The 25,969-nt window shown below is 41.1% G+C and overlaps 1 protein-coding gene across 8 annotated transcripts in view; it reads left to right on the top strand.

Annotated features, from left to right (window-relative positions):
• ANKRD26 (ankyrin repeat domain containing 26) overlaps window positions 1-25,969 on the top strand; it is a 161,797-nt gene that overhangs the window by 93,400 nt on the left and 42,428 nt on the right. For all 8 annotated transcript variants that reach the window (XM_075015007.1, XM_075014997.1, XM_075015014.1 and 5 more), the window contains 7 exons: window positions 1,800-1,943; window positions 4,133-5,089; window positions 8,249-8,401; window positions 17,426-17,601; window positions 17,856-17,949; window positions 22,743-22,820; window positions 24,749-24,883. In XM_075015007.1, the coding sequence (XP_074871108.1) occupies window positions 1,800-1,943; window positions 4,133-5,089; window positions 8,249-8,401; window positions 17,426-17,601; window positions 17,856-17,949; window positions 22,743-22,820; window positions 24,749-24,883 (1,737 nt within the window). The remainder of the gene's footprint in view (window positions 1-1,799; window positions 1,944-4,132; window positions 5,090-8,248; window positions 8,402-17,425; window positions 17,602-17,855; window positions 17,950-22,742; window positions 22,821-24,748; window positions 24,884-25,969) is intronic.

Raw genomic sequence — 25,969 nt, 5'->3', positions numbered from 1 at the left:
AGACAAAGTAATGTATTCATGAGAAGGGACTGCTTTTGCTGCTATAGTATCCTAAATGATCTAAAATTGTCTGAACTAGTTCATCTTAAGAAGACTATTACAGAGTTTTAAGAATACCACTTTATGTTAGAAAGATCATACATTTCTTCACTTAAGTTTTACAATTTTTAATGCAAAAGATAAAGCTACAAATTCAGGGTCTCTATTTCTGACAGATGATTGATACCCACTGCTTTATTATAGAAAGCATGGTCTTTACTTTATAAAATCAGTGCCTCCTTGACTATCTCAAATATCATTCAGCTGTTTAAAAAGTCGTATGTACACAGTGTGTAAGAATCAGCTGTATCCACATAATCTCACTAGGTTTGATACACTTACAACCTTCAATATTGACAAGCATTTAACACATTAAGGGTTCTTTATCATTCAACATTCTTAAATTCATCTTATATACCAATTTATCCTCAAAACATAATAGTAATTCCCCATTGTGATTCTGGGGTCTTTGCCTTTTCTAGAGAAACTTCTGCTAAGAACAATGTGGTCCTTCTGCCACATTCGCAGAACACATCCTATTCTTACACATATGAGACCCAAATTGTTTTTTGTTTTGTTTTGGTAACTACCATGTGGATTAGATTTGCTTTCAGTAGGAATAGCATGAACAATTTCAACTTTTAAAAGGTTAGTGAAAATGTGGATGGAACTAATATGGTTCAGAATAAAATGGTTCAGTTGATCATCCTTTGCCGCATTGCATCATCAGTATTTTGAAATCTCTCAGAATCAATTGCTTCTGTAAGCTATACCAAGAACTGTGTGAAAGATATACAAAGGGTACCTGAAAGGGTCTAGAATGGATTTCATGGTGGTGTTGAAAAATATTACACTTCAGGATACCAGCAAGCATGGTTAGTACAGATACACTGAACTGTTTCTACAACAGTTGGATAAAGTTTTGGATTGACCGCAACTATATCAGTCCCATTTCAGCAAAGTACTTAAGTCCTATTGTTAATTATGTGCTTCAGTTTAAGCACACATCCTAAGTCCAGTTCATGTAAGATGGTATAAATTTGTACAGTTTAATATCTTAACTAAATTTGGGTCTACATTACTGGGCAGTGATATGAGCAACCTCAGTTAAGGCTCCAAGATTGCAATTATTTGTATATTTTTGTGGCAGTTTGGAGTTTAGATAGTATTTGCAGCTGTAAACCCACAATTTGGGACAAGTTTTTTAACGTTTAGAGTGATGTTTTCTTGTGACTAATTTCATCTTTGAAAGAAAAAAAATATTACAATTGTTTCTTATTCTCTGGGGTTATCTAATTATTGGAGAACAGCAAGAAGTCTTGTGGCACCTTAGAGACTAACAGATATTTTGGGGCATAAGCTTTTGTGGGCAAAGACTGACTGAAGCATCTGATGAAGCAGGTCTTTGCCCACAAAAGCTTATGCTCCAAAATATCTGTTAGTCTATAAGGTGCCACAAGACTTCTTGTTGTTCTCAAAGCTACAGACTAACATGGCTACCTCTCTAATTATTGGAAGTTCTTTCCAGATTATTGTTAAAGTCAGTAGATCAATTAAAGGCCATATTAAACTCTGCCTTTGCAAGATAGACTTCCATCACATATACATCCTAAGGAAAGAGATATATCTGAAAGAGATGTTCTTTAGGCACATGTACAGAACCTCTTCTTCTATGGGTTAGGAAGCCATGATGAAATGGACAAGTATTGTGTCTAGTGTATTTTTCCAATATTAAAATATTTAAAATGTGTTTGTTTTAGGTTGAAGAAGAACATAATGAAATCCAGAGACAGCTCTCTCAAGAACAGAGTGCCAGAGCATTGCAAGAGGGTATTTTGAACAACCACCTTTGGAGACAGAAAGAAATAGAAGAAAATAAAATAACTGTAGCTAAGAGTTCAGAAGTAAGAAGTGTTCCGTCCAGTTCAAGGAAAATTACAGTGTTCATTATTAAGTGTAAACAAAGGATATTTTGCTAATTGTGTTGACTTAAAATGCAAGCCACTTCCAGAATATTTACAATATATGAAAGTAATAATTTGTTTGCTTCACTTCCAGAAGTAAAATTGATGTGCTATAATGGGCAATATACATCAAATACTCCTAGGCTGCATATACACTACAAAAATAACTTCGAAGTTGCTTACTTCAAAGTACAACTTCGAAGTAAGCAACTTCGAAGCTGAGCATCTACACACACCCTACTTTAAAGTTAAATTTTGAAGTAGGGCACTACTCCATTCCCAGAATGGAGGAAGGATTTTGAAGCTGGGCCCCCTACTTCAAAGTTAACTTTGAAGTAAAGGAAAATGTATGTAAACTCTCTTCTGGCTACTTGGAAGTAGTGCCTAACTTCAAGGTTAGTTCCTAGTGTAGACACACCCTCAGAAAATTTGCGATATTAATAATGATACTTGCTCAACTTCAGTCATCTGCTTATTTTTCTGACAATACTCTTAATTTTTTTTTTTAATTCTTTTTAACTCCTGCTAGTGGGTGTAGCGCCGAAGAAAATGAGGGAGATTGTTCTGGGTCCTTTTGTGGGTCAAGTAGTATCTATCATATACTAGTTAACAAAGTCCCCATTTGAGTTCCTTACTAGTGATAGTGAAAGGCTAAAAGCTATTTATTTGTAAACTTTTGAGGTTTGTAACATCTGCAAAGTAATGTGATTACATTTAACATGCCTGAAGCTGGCACAGTGAGAAGCTGTTTGATGATAGCATTACAACTTTAGGTTATACTTGTTCCTCTCCACTCTATCAAAAATTCTTAATAAAGTGGATAGGAATAGCCCACTCCAAAGGAAAAGAAATTACATACGCATACTGTTTCAGTGGTTCCCAACCTTTTCAGTAACATGGCACTCTTCAATGAGACAAACAATTCCAGGACACATCCCTTTTTTCAGCTGAATTGATTGCTCATGAACATCATGTTTACTTATGTTTACTGTAGTTACGGTCTTATTAGAGAGGTTTGCAACACAGTAGTGCATACAGCAAGCTAGACAAGGATCAAATGTATTAATGTTTCAGATCCATCACAGCATACACCATCATAGACTGCAAGCAGAGACACATTTTGAAAAATCTGCTCAACGCTATGCTAGGGATGTTGAGTAAACAAGTAACCACTGAAAGCAGGCTCCCTTTTCCACCAGCTCATTGGAGCCAGGATGTGGCATTTAAACTGTGTCCCATCTCCAACAGGCTCCTGCTCTCCTTCCTTCCCGCTTGCCACAGCAGGGAGTGGGGCAAGCTCCCCGCCATCTTGTTTGGGCTGGGAAGCAACATTTCGGCTGCCTCCCGGTGCAAACAAGACCTGCCTATGAGGTTGGCATTTTCCCTCGCAGTAGTTCTGCAAGGAGCCCCAGCAAGGGGAAAATGATGAAATTTCGTGGCACACTTAGTTCTCACAGTAGACCAGGGTGCCACAGCACACTAGTTGAAAACCACTTGCCTATTTGATTACCTGAGTACAATAAGCTCTTTGGATGACTGAAGGAGTAAGTACTTAATCAGTGTATGGGGGGAAAAACAGGAATGAAACGTGGAGGATACGTGGGCAAGCCACACTTTAGTGCCACAACAATCAAGTTAAAATATATAGGATAGATATTTAAATAGAAGTCATAAAAGGAGATAATAAATAGGGAAGTTAGAACACAGTGAATCAGGAGATCTAGATTCTGTTGCTGAGTCTGCAACTGAGATTATAAGCCTAAACCATGTTTTTTAAAATAATATAAAAATACCTCCATGTACACCTCAGTGTACCTGTGCTCAGTAACACTCATATATTTTAAAGGATTTAGATGTAAAATGTGTACAGTCTTGATTTATATTATATTATATTATACTATACTTATTTGGTTGCTGAATGGTATCTTATAGTTGCAATGAATTCATTCACTGAAAGATAACCAGTTCGGATCCTTTTCAGCCAATTAGACTGTAGTTTATAATGCTATTTTAATTAACTCAAACTTGATCATTAGAAAACATCAATGTGCATGTTCTCAGTTTATAAAATTTAATTTGTTTCTCTGCTTCCTTCTCACCTCTGTGTTTATATGTTCTGCGTTACTCAGGTACCTAATGATCATGACAGAGAGAAAGATCTGTTACACAAAAATCAGATACTGCAGGATGAAATTGCTATACTAAGACTAGAGCTTGATCAAATAAGAATTCGGCACCAGGAGGAAGAAACCAAATATTTAGACGAAAATGAGGTCTTGAAAGAAAAAAATGAAGATCTTAAGAAAGAGCTAAAACTGAATGAGGAAGCTTTGACACAAACAGTTTTACAATACAATGGACAGCTGAATGTATTAAAGACAGAATCTACAATGCTAACTTCCAAAATAGAACATGCAAAAGAAAATAAAGAAAGGTTGGAAACAGAGATGGAATCATTCCGTTCCCGTTTGAATTCTGCTGTTCAAGAACTTGAATGCTGTCGTAAATCAAAAAATGACGTGGAACGAACGCTACAAAGAGAGCGGGATGAGTGGCTTCGTTTGCAAGACAAATTCAATCATGACCTGTCCAGTTTGCGAGACACCAACAATAGCTTGTCTCAACAGCTCAGTAAGTTTGAAACTAAAGCTAACAGTCTAGAAAATGAACTTTACCATGTAACACACACACTGAGAGAAAAAACTTTGCTTTTAGAAGCTACTCAAAGAGAACTTAATCATGCACAATGTCAGGCAAAGGAACATGAACATGCTCGACAAATTGAGAAGGATCAAATAAGCAAATACATTGTAAAACAGGAATCTATGCAAGAACGATTGGCGCAGCTTCAAAGTGAAAATGTCTTACTCCGGCAGCAACTAGAAGATACGCAAAACAAAGGGATCATCAAAGAAAAAGTAGTGAGTGATGTCCAAGACAAATTTAGTGATATATTCAGTAAACTTAGAGCTGATACTGAAAAGCAAGTTCATGTGATGGAGGAGAGAAATAAGGAATTAATTACAAAATGTAATAATTTAAGGGAGCAAGTCTTTAAATATGAAACAGAGAAACTAGAAAGAGAGGTAAGTGCAAAATTTTCAAACAGTTATTTGAGTTTTACCATCACTGTTAAAGTCCCATAACAAAGCTTAAAATTTACTTTTGTAAAATGTTGCAATATACCACAGGGAAAAAATAATTGAATAATGTGCTATGGGGGAATGCCATTACCTATTTTTTTTTCTAGAAAAGTACTAGATTGTGGCAAATAAACCCATCTCTACTTTCCATTACTTCTTTGTTCTGCTCAGAAGATTCAAGCAATGACATCAGAATTCAGACAATTCAAGGATGAACCATTTTGACTACAAGTGTGGTTTTCTTTCAGTGTTTTTGCATAGTGGTATTTTTGCATTGTGGAATGCAAAGTAAAGCTTTCCAAACAACTCAAGGACTTTCAGATAGCACTAGACTGGAGTGTCATGGAAACCACAGAGGCAAAAAGATTAGAGGAAAAGATGGGGCAATAAGGCAGAGAAGAAAATTGGAAAAATAAGAGAAACCACAGATTAAGAAAGGGAGGCTGAACACAAGAGTGCATAAACAAGATTCAGGCATGGGTGGAAATCAGTTGAGGATCATTGGGAAAGGTAGATAATTGGTGAGAGAGAATTGGATGGATAGGGGAAGTTACGCTGGCAATGTGAAATCAAGTCACTTTCATAAAAGAGTTTGTTACACATACTACAATTGCTTCAAGCTACCCCTACTGGGTTTTTTTTGGGGGGCGGGGGTGTTGTAATTTTTGGTGAGATACAAGTAAGTTTTTGCTCTTTTTGCGCAAAAAACAAACTAACCAAACAGGAAAACTGCTAAAACTAACTAAAGCCAAAGTGTCTGCAAATGCACAAGATCGAAAATCAATTCTGTGCCGAGGCCAGCATGAATCTATGTACCTCTGAGATCCCATTTAAGCACTCAGAATTGAAATTTAAGTGATGCATAGTCCATGTGCTGGCTATCCAAAGTGGGATGAACTACACACAGGGGCACCTACAGTTGCTGTGGGCACTGGGGAAAGATGGGAGGGAGGCCCAATTCCATACCGCGGAAGGGGCAGGACGAAGGGCAGTCAGCCTTCAGTGCTGCCCGGATCATGGCTCTGGATCCTGCCACTACTCCCTTACAACCATGAGCAGCACTGCTGCAGTGTTGCAAAGAGGGCCGAATTTCCAACTACAGCTTCTGACAAAGTAAGAGCAGCGACAGCTGGAGCTCTGGGCCCCTTTGAAATGCTGGGCCCAAAGGAATGTGTGTCCGTTCCCCCCGCCCCACCACCACATTCTGTCAGTGGGCCTGACTACACCTAAAGTAAACAAACCAAGCCTGGAAGAAACTCTCTTTTCCTTCAGTCTCTTTCTCTTGTAGTCTTTATGTGCTACGTTTGAGAAAGTTACGTACAAAATGTTCAGGTTAGTGATTTTGGAATTGGCAAAGCTCTTTCAGGCATTTTGCCCTGTTTCCTACCTTTTTGAAAATAAACACTGAATGCCAGCAATTTTTAAGTAGATCTCTGCCTTTGGTTTTCTGCTGCTAGGAAGTTACTGATAGTCTGAAATTGCTTTTACCATTATGTATTAGGATTCCAGAAATTCTGAGAAGGTCAGATATGTTATGGTGCTAAGTCCTACCTAATGACTATTTTGTCAAGGTTATGTCAAAGGAAAAAAAAAAAAGAGAATTTTAGCCGGGCTGATGGCCACTTGATCCTGGAGTCTTTATTCTAGGTCTTTAATAGTAAGTTAAAATTAATGATTCGATCAGGCAATGCTAAGAATAACCTGAGCTACCCAGATTTTAAGTACAATATACCAGGGCTGTATTATTCTAAGATATGCTGTTGGCAAGTCACAAGATTTTGATATGATACACACTTCTTCATGGAAACCTCAAGAGAATTTAAAAATGTGGGTCTTTTTTCTTTAGTGGACTGGGAAACCCTGAGGTTGTGTCCACACAACCCACTTTTTTTGGAGGAGGAATGCTAATGAGCCAATTCGGCAGATGCTAATGAGTCACTGCCATGAATATGCAGCACCTCATTAGCATAATGGCAGCCAGGCATGGCTCAAAAGTGCCGCTTTTTGGAATGCACGCCACCCATGTAGCTGGAGACCTTTCCAAACGACCTTCCCCTCCTGGATTTCACAAGCCCCTTCTTATTTGGTTTTGGGCAGAAGAGGCTTTCAAAATTAGGGGGGTCATTTTGAAAGGCCCCTGACTACACGGGTGGCATGCATTTTGAAAGTGGCACTTCTGAAGTGCATGCAGCTGACATTATGCTAATGAGGCGCTGCATATTCATGGTAGCACCTCATTAGCATCTGCTGAAGTGGCTCATTGGCCCCCTCGAAAAGGCATGTGGCAATAGCCTGAGAAAAGCATGGTAGAGAGGTGGTGAATGTGAAGCAGTAACTTTTTTTTTTTTTTGATAACCAGCGGGGTCACTAATTTTTCAAAGTATCAGAGGGTAACCATGTTAGTCTGTATCTGTAAAAACAATGAGCAGTCCTGTGGCACCTTCTAGACTAACAGATTTTTTTTGAGCATAAGCTTTCGTAGACAAAGACCCACAAAAGCTTATGCTCCAAAAATTGGTTAGTCTATAAAGTTCTTAATTGTTCAAAAGTATTCCAAGCAGTCTCTGTGGCCTGGTAAGGAATACAATAAAGATTTGTTTTTGTTTACAAAAAGACGTTTAAGTGCTAAATATCCCAACTATGCACTAAGCCTGTGTCTTTTATGCTTGAATTCAGTAACCTCTATTCTGGTATATCTTAACAAATACAAAACAAAGCCAGACTTCACAGTGAAAACTCTCTTACATCATTTCTTACAACACTGAAATGACCAGAACCCATGCGTTTTAAATGACCATCTGCAGAAGATAGCACACATCCTAAATAGTTTATATATTTAACTTCCCTAAAAATGGCAATATGCATTCATTTGCACCAGTTGTACAACTGCCTAGGATTGACAGTGGTCAGGAAGGAGGGACTCTGAAGCTATTTAGGTGCATTACAGACAGACATGGTTGTTTACCATTTGAAGCTGTTCTGGGTGGAGCATTTGAAATATATAACCTTAAAAATCAAATAATATATTTAAATCCTGATTACTGCTCTTCATACTGTGTTTTTGTAATCATTATTAATACGATCTTGACAATATTTGTTTAGGGTACAGTAAGACAACTTCAGCAAGAACTTGCCGATGCTCTTAAAAAGCAATCAATGTCAGAAGCGTCACTAGAGGTTACAACACGTTATCGCAATGACCTGGAAGAAGACAAACTACATTTGCAAAAGGAAATAGACAAGATTAAAACCAAGGTACACAAAGTCTATTCACTTTATACAGTACAGTTTGAACCTCTCATTCAGCACCCTCGGGACCTGACCAGTGCCAGATCAGAGAATTTGTTGGACCATGGGAGGTCAATATTGTCTAACAAATTACCAACTCTTCCACTGCTTACTGGGCTCTCTCAAGACATTTTGGGATAAATTGCAGGTGAATAACAGCACAGAGCATTGAGAGCCAGGACTGGTGGCTGGAAACAACATTTATGGGACCACAGGAAACTTGGCCACACCCAGGATAAGTGGTCATCCTGCTAGCTAAAATTGTGCCAGATTACAGATCATACCGTATGAGGGAGCTCCCACTTAGAGGGAGTGAGAGCTTAGTGGTTTCAGCATTAGCCTGCTGAACTCAGGGTTGTGAGTTCAATCCTTGACAGGGCCATTTAGCAACCTGGGGCAAATGGATTTTTAAAAAAAAGGGATGGTGGTTGGACCTGCCAAGAGGACAGGGGACTGGACTCAATGACTTCCTGAGGTCCCTTTCATCTTGAAACAGGGTGAGGAAACACAATATTTGTTCAAGAACTCCTCTCTTAAAATTTTCACATTTTTTATTTAATGTAAAGTAATTGGGTAGTTTCATTGGGTGCTAGTTTATAACATGTTTTGCTTCTCTAAGCACTCAAGAAAAATGTTCTGCATGATGATAGACCCCTATTAGCTAAGAATAAAAATGAATGTTTCTCATTACTATATTTTTGTTCTAACCACTGCAGAAAGTCTAATCTCTTATTTTAGGCAGAGTTGGGACGGCATATTTTATTAGAAGCTGCAAGCTAAATCTATTCCTCTTCCACACCCACAACACCTATTAGCATACACTCTAGCAAGACTACAGTGGAGCATTAAATATTGTGAGACTATATGAGCAGATACAATGCAAAACACAAGATATTAAATAATGTTTGTTAATTAATTAAACATGCATTAATTTTATCATTGATTTGTTGAGTGTTGGATCAGTAGCAGTTTGTCCAGCTAATCAGTGCTGATCATTTGCCAGTACCTGTCCTCCCTGCAACAATTTATCCGTTCCTTTTCTTTATTGTTTTTTGCTTCATTTGTCCTCTAACATTTCAGTTTTCAGCCCCCTCCTGCAAGATATTTCATCCTCTCTACCATCCCAAGCATTTTATTCTTGTTACTCCCCTTTAAAAAAATCACCATTCTTCCTGTGAGTACTGAGGCAGGGAATGGGATCAGAAGCTCCTTTACTCTTGTTCCTCTGCCTCAACTATAGTGTTGTGAAATGGGGCAGTATTGGAAGCTCATCTCACATGTAGTTTTAATCTCAGTTGCCTCCTCTCTAGACTTGGGATGTAGGTTTCACTGGAATCCAGAAAGAGTTGCATATTGGCGATTAATCTAGCTTCTCTTCAGCCACTTACAAAGACCTCTTTGCAGGTAAAAAGGACAGGACCAGTGGTGGTTGTCCCTTTTTGGGGAAATATGTTGTTCCTCAGGCCCATATTTTAACTCTGATTAGCAGCCTTCCACCAGAAGACAGGGGAATGTAGTTACCTATTCAAATCAGGGGTTTGCCATGAAGCCTGCAAACTTTGTAATCTCCAGTAGGCATATTGGAAGATTTTATGTTATCAGAATAGAAATTTAAAAGCTTTACAGAAAGCAAATCATCTACTATATATAAGAACATAAGAACATAAGAATGGCCATACTGGGTCAGACCAAAGGTCCATCAAGCCCAGCATCCCATCTGCCGACGGTGGCCAATGCCAGGTGCCCCAGAGAAGGAGAACAGAAGACAAGTGATTTATCTCCTGCCATCCATCTCCTGCCCTTGTTATGAAGGCTAGGGCACCATACTTTATCCCTGGCTAATAGCCATTTATGGACCTGACCTGCAAAAATTTATCAAGCTCTTTTTTAAACCCTAATAGAGTCCTGGCCTTCACAGCCTCCTCGGGCAAGGAGTTCCACAGGTTGACTGTGCGCTGTGTGAAGAAAAATTTCCTTTTATTAGTTTTGAACCTACTACCCATCAATTTCATTTGGTGTCCCCTAGTTCTTGTATTATGGGAAAAGGTAAATAATTTTTCTATATTCACCTTCTCCACACCATTCATGATTTTATATACCTCTATCATATCGCCCCTCAATCGCCTCTTTTCCAAACTGAAAAGTCCCAGTCTCTCTAGCCTCTCCCCATATGGGACCCTTTCCAAGCCCCTAATCATCTTAGTCGCCCTTTTCTGAACCTTTTCTAATGCCAATATATCTTTTTTGAGGTGAGGAGACCACATCTGCACGCAGTACTCGAGATGTGGGCGTACCATAGTTTTATATAGGGGAAGTATGATATCTTTTGTCTTATTATCGATCCCTTTTTTAATAATTCCTAACATCCTATTTGCCTTACTAACTGCCGCTGCACACTGCGTGGATGTCTTCAGAGAACTATCCACTATAACTCCAAGATCCCTTTCCTGATCTGTCGTAGCTAAATTTGACCCCATCATGTAGTACGTGTAATTTGGGTTATTTTTTCCAACATGCATTACCTTACACTTACCCACATTAAATTTCATTTGCCATTTTGCTGCCCAATCACTCAGTTTGCTGAGATCTTTTTGTAGTTCTTCACAATCCCTTTTGCTTTTGACTGTCCTGAACAACTTGGTGTCATCTGCAAACTTTGCCACCTCACTGCTTACCTCATTTTCTAGATCATTGATGAACAAGTTGAACAGGATCGGTCCCAGGACTGAGTCTGTCTGTGGTCTGTTTTAGAGTCTGTCTGTGGTCTGTTTGTTCAAGAACTCCTCGTAAATTATAAGAGCTACAATCACAAAATTTAGTGTGCAGCTTCACATTCCTCTAACTTAAACCAAGTTCAGAGTTTGGTTATTCCTTGCAGGTGGGAAAGGCCTGAAATCCCAGGATTTCTCAGAACATGGGCAGGGAGAGGTACCGATAGGAGGGACAACATACTTCAGACACACTACTGGGGGCAGCAAGTACAGAGAACAGCCATTCTGCAGCATGACCATTGGAGGCAGCTGCAGCAGGAAAAACAGTGGCCATTCTGCCAGTAGAGTTAAGTGCCCCTCTGTCCCAACCCCCTCCCCCAACACGTGGCCGCAGCACAATATGGGGGAGCCCCACTGTCCCCCCCTACAAGTCCCTCATACAGTTAACATCCCCCTCCCTCCAGAGATGCTGCAGTCACAAACCCTGGCCTTGGCCACCCCACCCCAGCTCATGCTGGGGCCAAGAATAAAGAGCTGCAGCCCTGGCTCAAACCACCCACACTGCTGCTGTGCCAAGTCTGGGGAAAAAAGCTGCAGCCCCAACCCATCCCACCGCTGGTCTAGGGCACAAAGCCCCGCCCATCTCCCACCCCACTCCTGCAGCTTTTTTCCCGGCCTAGCAGGGGTAGAGCGAGGGAACTGTACTTCACTCAAATACCTGAAAAATGCTGGGTCAGTTTGATAGATAGTGGTTGCAAGGTTTAAGTAAACTGGCTTGTCATAGGATTCTAAATTTATTGAAGTCATTGATCAAATTCTATTAACTGAAGAGTACAGTTTTCCGCCCCCCCATCATGTGGTCAAATTTTTGTTTATTTTGTGGAAGTAAGTTTGGTTCTATGTACAGGTCTTTGTCAAGTTGCCAGTCAAGATTTATATAAATGAAATACTTTCTATCAACAGTTCAATCCAAAAATTCTAAGGTATATAAGTTGCTTTTAACTACTGAAATGTCAATTCAATATAAAATCATCTTCCCTCATAATTCTAAGCTAAATCTATTCCTCTTCCACACCCACAACACTTATTAGCATCAAGTATGCACTTGCAGTCAAAGCTACTTCTTGTTTTACTCGTTGTTTGACAGGACATATATCTATGGACATGTCTCTATACTAGGAGATTAGGTTGAATTTATGAAGGTTGGTGCTTTTAGCACCTGATTTTTGTAAAGTCAAAGGTGCACGTCTCCACTGTGTGCATGAGTTCGATGGAGTGTGCCCACATTAGGATGGACAACTTTGATTTTTACAGCAATGTACTGCGAGTACCTATCACACAGTTAGTGCTGCCCCCTTGCATTCTGGGTTATGTTGCTGCTCCCTGCCAGGGGAAAAACAGTGCAGGAGGTATGTCTGGGTATGTGTCATCACCCTCACATAGTACACTTACCTCCTCCCACTCCCACTTGAAAGTAGTGGCAAATGTTTTTGCCCCTTTTTCCGCTATCCATGCAGATACCATAGCAAGGCTAGCACAGACAACATTCAGCTTCAGACTGTTGTGGCAAGTATTATGAACACCTCATGCACAATGCTTCAGTAAGTGCAGAATTTAGGCAGTAGCTGCTGGAGCAAGGAAGAACGTGAGGAGGACATAGACATATATGAGACACTGGATTGAACTTTTGAGGTGCTCTCAGTCTTGTTCAAACAGTGGAATGCTGGTTATGGTCCTATGCAACAATCATAGACTGGTGAGATCCCACGTAGTTATGCAGCTATGGGACATTCAACAGTGGCTACAAAACTTTTTCATGTGTAAGGTCCCTTGTGTGGAACTTTGAGATTTGCTTTTCCCCACACTGAAGCACAGCAACACCAGAATCAGACCTTCTCTGACAAGTGAGAAGTGAATGGCAATAGCCCTGTGAAAGCTTGCACTGCCAGACAGCTACCAGTCAGTAGATAATCAGTTTGGATTGGGTAAATCTACAGGAGAAGATGCTGTGATCCAGGTAGCCAAGGCAATCAATACCCTTCTGTTACAAAGGACAGTGACTCTTGGGAATGTGAAGGACAAGATGAATGGTTTTGCTGCAGTGGGGTTCCCTAACTACAGTGAGCCATAGGGATGTGTTTTCTATCTATCTTGACACCTGATCACCTTGATGCAGAGTACATTAACTGCAACGGGCACATCTTGATGCTGTTGCAGGTGCTGGTGTTTCACAAGGGATGTTTCACAGAAATCAGTGTAGGAAGGATGAGAAAGGTACATGACATCCCGATCTTTAGGAACTCTGGTCTCTTCAGAAAGCTGCAGGATGGAAATTTCTTCCCAGACCAGAAAACTACCATTGCCAATAATTATCGTTGGATACCCAGCCTACTCCTTGGTCCTGTGTCTCATGAATCTATACACAGGCAGCGTGGACTGCAGTAAGGAACAGTTCAGCTACAGTCTGAACTAGAACAGAGTGGTTGTGGAATGTGCTTTCGGACATTTAAAGGCAAGGTTTCAGAGTTTACTAACTCGAAGTTCAGTGAAAAGAATGGCCCCGTTATTGTAGCAGCCTGCTGACTGTTCCATAATATTGGTGAGATCAGGGGGGAAATTTTCATGCCAGGGTTGGAGAGTCAAGGCAGATTGCCCTAATCATGAATAGCCAGACACTAGGGTATTAAGGAGAGGCTTTGCAAAACAGCTTTGTGAATGACCACACAGCAAAATAACAGTCATGCCTGTTGCTGTTAATGGGGGGCCCCCTACATTATGTGTGCTGGCTTGCATACTGTGTAACCCTTTCCCCACCACACACACCATTGAACACAAACAATAAAAGTACTGTTGTTCAGAAATCATGCATTTTTATTTAGAGAACACAAGACAGCAGAGAGAGAGTTTGGGGCTGGAGCTGCGGTTGGCGGGGGAGGAGGAAGGGAGCAGATGACGAGCAAGGACAAGTTATTTTGCAGTCCTTCTGTTCAGCAGTCACAGGAGTGGGAATGTCAGCTTCCTGTTCTGAGAAGCATCCTTGGGTATTGAGTGGAAGGCTACCCTAGACTTCCCCCTCAACCTCCCATATTCTAGGGTGCTGGCAGAGGAGGCTATGGAACGTGGTTAAGAGGGCATGTTGTTCACCATGGCCTGGAGAGGGGCTCTGTGTTCCAACTGCCTCACCAGTGCCTCAGCCAAGCACCTCAGCTCTGTTTGCTGTCCCACAAGCCTCAAGATAGCTTTCTGAGTCTTGACTTTGTGTTACCTAAATGTTCCATTCACCTGTCCTCATGCTCCATCCTCCTCTCTTGCAGCATTGCTCTCCTCCATGCATGTAAGTGCACCCTGTTTATGTGGGAGAATTATATTTGCTAAAGGGACATATCATCTTCAGTTCATTTTCATCTTTGGATCTGTGATAGATGAACAGCTGCAGGAGCCAAGGGGGTGGACAAAGCACCTGTTGTAACAAAGAAGTGAAGGGTAGAGTTTAGACAAGATATGTTGAACTCACAAAGTAAGCTCGTGAGAAAGCATCTGCCCAACACAATAGAGAGTTGTTACGTACAAGGCCAAAGTTATGCTTTTACGTGGCCACTATGCAGCAGGTACAACAGAGATGTTAAGGGAGAACCTTGACTTAGTTTGCGGGCAGGCATGGCAAGGAACAGATTCAGACTCTGTATATTGCTTCTGCTTTAAAATCATGTGAAATCATGTTGTTGAGCAAGTTGCTGTGTTTGCAAAGCAGGGAGTGGAGGTCACGATGACAGAGAGGCAGGGCAGGAGTGTTTTCATGGTCGCCATGTGTTTGGCACCCAGCTTTGCCAGGAGAGTGCAACTTTCCCAGAGAAGCCTGCATCCAGGCATGGCTACAGGGCAGAAACTCACACCATGCCTCACTAGGGATGAGCAAATGGAGGTGGAATGCCTCAGTGGTATCAGTGACATAGTTTCCCCTGTTTTATCCAGGTTGCCATGCGTAATATCAGAGTGCTCCACATCACACACGATGACAAGGAGCAGGTGCTGACTGAATGTGGCCAGAAACCTGGACCTTATGTTGCAATGCATGTGCTGCAGTGATGCCAGGTGTGTGTCTACACGAGGAACTAACTTCGAAGTTAGGCACTACTTCGAAATAGCCATCAGAGAGTCTACACACATTTTCTCTTACTTTGACGTTAACTTCGAAGTAGGGAGCCCAACTTCAAAGTCCTTACTCCATTCCCGGCAATGGAGTAGTGCCCTACTTTGAATTTAACTTCAAAGTAGGGTGTCTGCAGATGCTCAACTTTGAAGTTGCTTTTTTGTAGTGTAGACACAGCCCAGATTACTTATTGCTGGCTTGGTGTGGAAAGCACCAATTTAAAGAGTTCCAGTTTGCGGTTTCCAGCCCCCAACCACTACTGTGCTCTCTGGCCACTTCCAGGGCTTCCTGTGGCTATTTAAAAAGCTGGCAGCTACTGGCCCTTGCAGTTACCCCAGCAATGGGATATAAATAGCATGCAGGCTAGATCCAAGCGTTAGGTAGGTTGCATGCAGACTGTGGGCTGTATCTTGCTCCCACCTGTACTATAGTCATTTTTTTCAGCTGTCCTCTTACAGCACCTACATACTGTTAATGTTAGAGTAGTACTCTGAGGACCTAGAATAACATGTTTTCCCATCATCTTTGCACCTTAAACACTTATTGACTTAAACATTTTTCTAGGCTTCTAAGATGCAACTTGCTATTGACAAGCAACGAATAGCCATGTGGTGGGGGAGAGGAGGCTAGCCTGCCAGCCGCATGGCACCCTGGGGAGGAGGGAACAGGATGTATAAGTGTGAAGCGCAGAAAACAAGCTTCTTGGCTTCTCCTGCTACATCCTGTGCAGGGAAGAAACCCTCTCAAGCACTCAAACCCTATGCAGGACAGGGCATGCCACTGTCTTCAGGCATGGTCCACACAGCCTGGCAACCATGTGCAGGGAGTGTGTAGGATGGGGGGAATTGATGTTCATCTGGCATTACTGAGCATCTCTGGTGTTTACTCAGCACAGGTTCATCCACCCACACAAAAGGGAGATCCTAGATCTCCTGATGGCTCCATGCTGGGGCTCTTTTGCGACCCTGAAAAATCATGCCTAGGTGTGATTGGCACACTAGCCAGAAAGAAAATTAATTCAAATTCCCAGACTTCCTGTTTCTTACTTCCTGCACTCCTGGAGATCAATGGAGGTGAAAGCAGCCAGAAAGACACATTTGGCACGTTGTGGTCTACTTCTGGAGGCTGATAAAATTGATTTAAAGTAACGTTTCCATACTAGCATTAATTCAACCTTGTAAATTCGAACTTGGCATTACACCAAGTAATTGGAGGGGTGTGGCAAGAAAGTCGACCTTAGCACACCTTAAAATCAACCTGACGGTATTTGCAGTAAAGACCGTCACATTGTAAAATTGAGTTAAGTGCTTTAAAATCAACTTTATGCTCTAGTGTAGGCATTGCTTAGTATGGCTGTATAAGTCTTGTACTTAACATGTTATCTAGTTTGTAGATAAATTCTTTAGCTCAGTTCTGATTCTGACTTCTCCAGAAGAGTAGAATTGTTGTCTCTTTGGATCTGTTTATGCTACCGATCATTTTTGTAATATTTTAAGCAACTCAGTTTTTGGCAGTCAATCTGTATACTTCTATTTTTAAAGGTATCTCTTTTCCCTCATGGTTGCTACCATCTTTTCATCTTCATAGACTCAGTTTGTGTATTACACCAGCATGTTCCATGTTGTTTCAGCAAAGGCCATGTAAGTTCTTTGGGGAAGAGTCAGTCATTTTCTGTGATTGTATAGTAATTAGCACAGTGGACTTTGACACTTCTGTGCAGTACTGAATACATTTAATAAGGTGTAAGATCAGTTTGAAAGTAGTGTGGCAACTTTAAGGTAAAGTTGAAAATTTTAAACTAGATACAATGCGCAAGGAAGAGCAAGTGAAGACATTCAAAGAATGTCATGGTCTGATACGATGAGAGAATTTTTGCAGCTGTATTTTGGACGTGTTGAAGAAGTGCAATAATATGGATCTAGTGCAGTTGGTGTGGACGATATTGCATAATAACTGAGGAAGGAGATAAGGCCTGGACAAGGCTTTCAGACATCTGGACTGAAAGGAAAGGGAATGGACCAGGGATTTATTTAAAACAAATGTGTATGTACAGGAAATTAAATTTTCATCTGGAATTCAACAATGATTTAAATATTTGTGCTTCAAATGTCAGTTACAATTTGTTTACAGCTGCAAGAATCAGAAGATCAGTATATACAGTCTGAACGACGTGTTCATGAGTTGAGGAATGCACTGGACAGTAAGGAAAGAGAAGTGAATGGTTCCTCCCAGAAATTGCAAGACCTTCTAATCGCATCCTCTGGAACAAACAATGCTATAAAACAACTGGAAGACCATATACAAAGGTAAGAAAATTTACCAACATGTTGAAATTAGGCTTTATTTTTAAAATATGGCCAGAAATGAAGATTTTTGCTAATACATAATTACAAATTACAGAATTAAATACTAAGTACAATTTTAAAATGAGTGTTACACCATTAAATTAATAGGTAAATTATTATTTGAAAACTATCTCAAGTTTTCTGCTATTAAGGATTTATAGACTTGTCCAGAAAAATTGTATTGTTACATATTAAAAAGTGTATTTGCTTTTAAGACTTGAAATTGAAAATGCCAGATTGGAAGCTACAACCAAACAGCAAACAAGTAGAATTGAGGTACTTCAGAAGGACCTGCAGGATTCTGCTTCTGTAAGTCAGCCAACCAGGCTTAACTTTTTTGTGAGTTTATTGCAGATATATGCATTAAAACTGGAATTTTCAAAGGAGCCTAAGGGAAACAGATTCTCAAATCCGATGGAGTTATGGCCTTATAAAAAATTTAATTTGAGACACTATTGTTAATATAAATTTGATATTACGTATTATTTCAATGTGATATATTTTATTATAAATACTAATGTGGATGTTTAAATCAGACAAGTTTTCAAATATTCATTAGTTAAGTACGTATATGGTTAAAAACACTTGACAACCTAGCCAGTGGACATTCCAAATGGATTTTGATGACAAAGCACTTCTGCCCTAGTTTGCCAATGATAAATCATCATTGGAACCTCTGAACAGAAATATATATACCTTGTATTATATGTCAGTTTGTACAACCAATGATTTTATGGCTCAGATTCTTTTTAATAATATAAATGAAAGAAGGTATTAACATACAATTAACAGGTAAATAACATGTACAGAAGGAAAAAAATCATTTTTAGGTTGTTAGCTGATAACTTTTCAAAAGAGTTTGGTTTTGCTGTGTATCTTTACTTTTTCATTTGCTTCCTAATACTGTGTTTAGTAATGTGCAATAAACAATAAAGTTGGATTATCTAGAGTACTATTTTCAAGGCCTTTGAGATTTTGACTTTGCAGATGTCTTTTTGTTTAAGGTAAGTTTTTCTTCTGTAATGGCTTGTAAGTAGTGTCACACTTGTAAGTAGTGTCATAGTGAGGTCAAATACTAATTGACATAAAGATTGAATTGTCCGCTTCTTCCAAATTGGCAAAGCAATATGGGGAGCATCACTAGTTTTCATCTTTTCTAATTATCCCTGGAGGCCTTTGTTTTCAGGTCTCAAATAGACTCGTCTTACCATACACCTCGTTTTCAAAGTTAGATCTTTTGTCACATAGCTCCCAGAGTTGGACTTTGTAGAAATTGAGAAGAGGTAGGAGAAGCAACCTATCTGAGAGAAATTATTCTTTGTATTCACAGTCTGTTTCAACAATAGGCGAAGATTCTGTCACTGAAATCAGTGGAGAATCATTTGGGGATGAGAAGGGAAAGATACTATTAGGCTTTTCCTGGGCATGCTATGTACCCTTAAGTACTGAGGTACCTGCGGTGTAATAACAGGCCTACATTTAAAAATTGGTTGAATGGATATATACTCATTCCTTGCTATACAAGCATAATTGGTTCCTAACTTTTTGCTCATAGGTGAAAACTCTTAAGAGGGACACTAAGTTCCTATTAAAAATACTTGTAAAAGACTCTGGTTGGTTCCAAGTGCTCGGAGGGGCAGCAGGTGGCACTGCTTTTGAAAACTAAGTGAACCTGGGGTTGGGAGGGGGTTAAAGCCTGGGAACAGTTTGGGGACATCAGCGGGAGGGAGAGTGGGTTAAAACCTGTAGGCAGCTTAGGTGGAGGAGGTGGCGGCTTGTTCCTCCTGGCTGCCCCAGAGGTACCTGAAGAGATGCAGGGGGACCAGGGGGTTTGGAACTGAACAGGATGGGATGGGTGTTGGGACTGGGCTGTGGGAGGTTGTGTGGGGAGCTGTGGGCTGGGGAGCTGCAGATTTCCCCGCACCCCAGCCAAGGACCCCACAGCTGGCTCAGCTCCAGCCACGGGGTGGCAGGTCTCCCTGCATCCTGGCCAGGGACCCCGCGGCCAGCTCCACTCCAGCCACGGGGCTGCAGGTCTCCCCACGGCCAGCTTGGCTCCAGCTGCAGGTCTGCAGGTCTCCCCACGCCCCGGCCAGGGACCCCGCATCTGGAGCAGAGCCAGCCTCAGGGCTGCCACTCTCGCTGCAAGCACCCACACTCCTGCAGCGCGCCAGGGACCCTGCGGCTTGAGTGGAGCCCCAGCCACTGGGCTGCTGGACTTCCCCACCCCCCATTGGGGATCCAGTGGCTGGAGTGAAGCCAGCTGTGGGACTCACTGCCCCCCTTCCCTGCCATATGTTGCCTCTGGAGATATGCACTTCTTATGATGAGCCAAAGTAAAATCCTGAGGTTATTTACAGTGTGGACTTTATATTTTGCCTAGAATATTTGCTTCCGGGAAAAGGGTATTTTTTACGTTTTCCTCTACTTTCATTTTATCTGTCATAAAGGCTTAAAATCCTAACTGTACCTTTCAATCCATTCTCTCCCTCAAACACCTGAAAAAAATCAAAACTGTTTCTTTATAGAGATGAAAGCCATAATTCTTCTAACGTTTCCAAATTCCATTAGTCTTTTGGAATTGAAATCTATCCATGGCTCCCCAACTTGCCCCTCCTGCATTTGATACTCATTACATGCTACTTCCTAAATCATATATGACCTCTCATGTAGATAATATTTGTGGGGTTAATTTAGAAAAGAATGTGGATTTTTATTTAGCAAATGAATGATGTATCTCAACTTCAAGAAAATTGTGTGCAGGATATCAAGGAGGATGACCATTTATATGTGAAGAAGTGCCTGCTCAATCAATCTGCCTGCTCATTGTGCACCCCCAGCAAGTATAGAGCCTCCAGATGGATGAAGTAGTCTTTGCAGAACTCCCACAGTCAGAGAGCTTCCCAACAGAGAACAGACAACCATGCCCAGACTTCTTTGTTTATATGAAACATGACAGTCATTGTCCATCATTAATGTTACACATGTGCCTTGGGAGGTGAGAGAAGAATACTTGGCACACCAGGAGGAGTGCTGTGAGTTCTCTGATGTTGAGATGGAGGGAAATTTCCTCCACTTTTTACAGTCCCTGGGTCATCGGAGCACTCAGGTGCGCTCCTGCTGCCCAAAGCAGATGCCTCTGCGACTAAAATCAGAGTGAGTTGTGGGGCCTAGACTGGACCCCCAAATACAACTTACGCTCACCCATCCACCGTCAGAAGAAGTCAAGCACATGGGGGCAATCATCACCACCAGGCCCAGGCCATCATGGGCTGGGCGATATATTCCAGCAAGCCACTCTTGCACAGGCCTGAGTCTTAGTCTGGTGTGTGGGATCATGTACATACAGGCTGCCATGTGCCTGAGAAATCTGAGGCACTGTCTTGCTGTGTGGGTGAGGAGGCTGATACAGATCACATGTTCTATTGTCAAGAAACAGGGTTCAAGTAAGAACATCCTTGCTTGAGTTGCTTTCAGGACTGCCCCCATGAAGTCTATCCTCTGCGTTGGGATGAAGGACCTATGTGGGCCAATGTGGACTGGACCATGAGGATTTGCGCGTCTACCTACTGGCAAGAGCAAGCTTTGAGGAGTCAGTCCTGTGCTGCACATTGCCTTCCTTTCACTGACAGAGGGCATTAGAGACCTCAGATAGGCTATCTGACCTAGACAGCCAGGGCAGAGCAGAGCATAGCCCACTGACACAGGTAAATGGTCCTGGCCGGGATGACTCTGCAACAATGAGCAGTTCCAGGAAAATATACCGTACCAAGACTGTTGCTGTACCAGGGGCTGAAGCTTGGTGCGAAATTAGTACCACGATGGAGAACGAAGCCAAGAACAGGAATGATGCTGAGATGGTGACCATTGTCACCGAAGAGCATAGTGCCACAATGTTCCCCATGTTCTGAAGTCACCAGGGATATGAACCACAGCTGTCTGTGGGAGCAAAGGCCATAGGGCATGCAGTCCCTGAAAGCTGACTTATGCTGTGGGAGAGTGGTGCCAGGAACAGGACCAGTGCAGTGAGGTTGGTACGCAGGACTATGATCTCAAGCAGGAGCAGGGTCCGCTGACTGACGACCTTTTGAGCTGGTGCAACTCTGAGCCTTCAAGCTGTGGAACCTGTGCCATGAGTTATACCAGTGGTTTGAGTCATACTAGTGAGGCTCTCTAGGGGAAATGGAGGCATGTCCCTAATAGGCGTGCCTGAGGTACCTTCCTCCATCTTGTCCTTCAGTGGGGAGCTTGATGTCCTAGCAACTACTGCTGGCCTCACTTCCTTTGTGCACTTAGACAGGGAGTGAGAGCTGTCAGCAGGTCAGCAATTACAGTGCCAGTGAGAGGCAATGGTGAGCTGAGGCCTTTCATGGCGCTGCATCCAGAACCACTGGGGTTGCGGTGTGGATGGACTAGCTCCATGCCAGGTCTTGCCACTGTTGTGGGCGCAGTGCTGACTCCGTGAGGAACTGCTTAAGTTGAAAATTCCACTCCCTTTCTGATGTGCAGCTTAAACTTGCATATTTTACACATGACTGGTGTGCTTCCCCTGGTACCTGAGATAGGAGTAATGTGGATAACCTCAAGGCATAGGCTTCAGACAGGACTTACAATGTTTGAACTTTTGAGAGTGGGACATATCCTAAGTCTCAGGGGTAACTCAAGCAAAAAGAAGAAATCTCACGTCCACTTAAATTAAAACTATAACTGACTAAGCTACTAAACTACTAACAACTAAGAAACAAGGCTAATGCTAGGGATGAGTGAAGCTTTTGGGAAGCAAGAGAACTGCTGTTCCAAAAACTGTCATAGGTGATAAAAAGGAGCCGAAGGGTCATGTACAGGGCTTCATACCAATGCCACTCCAGGGGGCTCTGCTGCTGACCCAATCATAAAACTGCCAGCAGCCATGCATACAGCACACATACAACTGGAAATGTTATGAGAAAACGCTTAAAAAATACAACTGGTATGTAATAATACAGATAAGAAAATATTCCTGAAAAATTCTGAATGCCCATTGAATTTCCACAATACTTGTTTCTTTCTTTGTTCCATTGTGTTCTATAATTAGGTCTGTGATTTTATTTATGCTTGTATAGGTTCATAATCGCCTTGAAGACTTGATAACAGGATTGCAGACAGCAAAAATCAATTTAGAAGAGCAGCTAAGTCAGCAGGTAAAATTGAACAGCCTTGTGAATTTTAAATTTATCTCTTTGCAAACTTTTATAAATGATTGTGGTTGTGAGGCAGGAATGAAAAAACTTGGTTTTAGTTTGGTAGATTGTATGTTGGGGAGGAGGGGTTGCAAAAATACCTAGAGGAGTTTGCATTCAAGGCCCTATCATGGAGCAAAATGATTTTTTCATGTTTCTTAGGGGGCATATTATGGGTTTAACGGTTCCTTTTTCTGAGTTGGGTGGGTGATGTTGTATGGCCTGCAATATGCAGGAGGTCAGACTAAATTATTGTGCTTGTTTCTTCTGACTTCAAAGTGTATGAGGCCCTTGTAAATATGTGACAGTTTCATCAACCTGAACAATTTCGTGCATAATGTGTTTTGTGGCCTTTCAGGAAGAATTGCATACATAGTTAAGGCACAGAAGTGGAACTTGGGAAACTTTACATTCTGTTCTTGGCTCAACTGTGTATTGCCATGTTATCTTGAACATGTTAGTGTGTGCTATTTGGGTAATCCTTTGTATCTCTCACAGGTTTAAATGAGCATTATTGCTTATGCACTATTTTGAGACCATTCAATTAATGGTATGCTATGAGTGCAAAATACTTATTTTTATCTATTATGGAAATGAGAGACAAAGAACAGGTAGAAGGGCTCAACAAATTATAACAGTATTTGAAAACAAATTACGTTAGCATAAATGAGTAAGAATGTAACTTTTTTCAGCCAAGAGCATGGCCATCAGAATTGGAAGGATTTATAGTTACTTTACTTCTGAAGTTACAGAAGGAGAGGAGTAGGTTGGATATTAGGAAACTCTACTTCATCAGGAGGGTGGCAAAGCACTGGAATGCGTTGCCTAGAGAGGTGTTGGAATCTCCATCTCTAGACGTTTTTAAGTCCCAGCTTGACAAGGTTCTGGCTGTGATGACTTAGTTGGGGTTGATCCTGCTTGAAGCAGGGGGCTAGACTAGATGACCTCATGAGGTCCCTTCCAGCCCTATAATTCTATGATTTAGAAGGAACCAAAATACAGTAATTTTAGTCTTCCTGAGAGCATCCCAAAAGCTTGTAAAGGAGAAAGAAGACTTCTAAACACAGACTGAGCAACCCTAGGACTAAAACCAGAAAAAAAATATAAACGTGTATTCACTTCATCCTGTTCAAAATACTCTTCTTCCTTACCCATGTCCATCTGTGAGGAAGGCAAAGTTAGAATCTGTTTCAATTTGGCTGCAGGAGGCACATACTCTTATTCCTTTCTAAATTGTTTTAAGATGGTTATGAAAGATCATGAGCAGCCATTCTTTACCTTCAGAAGGATTAGAGGAATAGGAAGACCCATAATGAGAGTCCAGGATGCATTCACAAATACTTCCAACTGTTATTAAAAAGGATAAAGTCTTTCTTTTTCTACATTATTTTTATGGAAAATGCTACCAAATACGCACAGGTAGACCACCTTCTGGCAGGTGTTGTGAAGGGCAGTCTTCAGTTTATCGGATATTTCCATGAAAGTCATAAGATATTTAGACCAAAAAAAAAAGTTGTACAGTTACCAGGAGATATCAGCATTTGTCACAGGCCATGACCCTCATTGTGCTGTACAAATACTGGGAAAGCTTGGTTATCTGGCACCCAGATCACTGGCACATTCAGTTAACTGGCATACCAGTGGGCCATTAGTTTATTCTTCTAATTAAATTAACGACTTTGTTGCAGCATCCTGGTCATAAAGAAAAAGACAGCCCTCTTGTTACGGATTGTTGAATGGGCTTTTTAAGAGAGAAATTAGCAGATAAAAAGATAGGTACTGATAATTAGGGCCTTCCAGTATGACTTGAATTTCTATAACTTCTGGCACGACAATAATCATGAATATTTCTTTTACATTCTTGTTCTGTGCTAATGCTTATTCTATAGGTCCAAAAGCAAACCTTGATGTCAATGGCTGCAAAAGATACTCATAATATGTGGGAGGAGGAATTGAAGTCAAGATCCAAACTTGGAGTTCGTCTATCTCAACTTGACAGGGAAAAGACTGAGTTGTTGGAGCAAGTAAGTCGAGAAACTAACCCAATAATTTTGTCAATTTTAAGATGTATCTAGTTATATTTAATTTTAAGTTACCTTTCTTATTATCCTGTGAAATTCATGTTATACAAGATGAACCTCTTGCATCCGGCACCCTTGGGACGTGACTGGTGCTGGATTAGAGAATTTGCTGGACTATGGGTGGTCAACATTGTCTAGCACATTACAAACACTTTCAATGCTTACTGGGTTCTTACAAGACAGTCAGGGACAAGCTACAGCTGAATAATGGCACGTAACACTGAAAGCCAGGACTGATGGCTGTAAGCAAACTTTCTGGGACCACAGGAAACTTGGCCACACCCATGATAAGTGATTGTCCAGCTAACTAAAATTGTGCTAGATTACAGATGTTGCTGGATAAGAGAATTCCAGATTAGAGAGGTTCATCCTGTAGTGACTTATGCTCTAGGAAGCCAAATGGCAGATGTATAACAGAAAGCTGAGAACTTCTTAAAAATTGGAAAGATTTTGTGTCTCTTGAAAGTTGATGTCAGATATCATATGATGCTGTGAATGCCTGTAACACTCAAGTTCTCTAAAGGTGCAACATATCATAGATCCACATTCTTTGGTGCATGTTCTTTGTATTAGATTGCTAAGAAAGTTACACAGCTCTGTAGTTCTGCAACCATTGACTTGACTAATTTGTTTTGTGCGCCACTTCTAGAGAGGGACCACAACAACCCCTCATATTTCCACAGCTTTCATTTTTACGGTATACAGCAAGACTGGTGGAAACTCCTAGGAAATCTTAATGGCAGTGTCAACTACACTTTTTAGCTAATTTATAACAAAAACAAGTTTTCCCTTATTAGTACTTCTTTTTCTGCAGAGAAGTTGGTTAAAAATTATCATCTAAAAATGTTTATTTTCCAAAAGTTACTAAATCTTGAAACAGCATCAATCTTGATCTCAGCCAAAACTCAGGTTGCACCTTTGTTGTGTGTCACAACCAGGGTTCCTGTTTTTCTGACATATCTTGTTTCAGTTGCCAGTAGCTTGTGAAACAATGGAAATTGTTGGAGAGGTTTCATTTCTCTCAATAAG

The sequence above is a fragment of the Carettochelys insculpta genome, chromosome 1 (genome assembly GCF_033958435.1).
Source record: "Carettochelys insculpta isolate YL-2023 chromosome 1, ASM3395843v1, whole genome shotgun sequence".
Taxonomy (NCBI): domain Eukaryota; kingdom Metazoa; phylum Chordata; order Testudines; family Carettochelyidae; genus Carettochelys; species Carettochelys insculpta.
The sequence above is the reverse complement of the archived record's forward strand: the minus strand, read 5'-3'. Positions and strand labels throughout refer to the sequence as shown.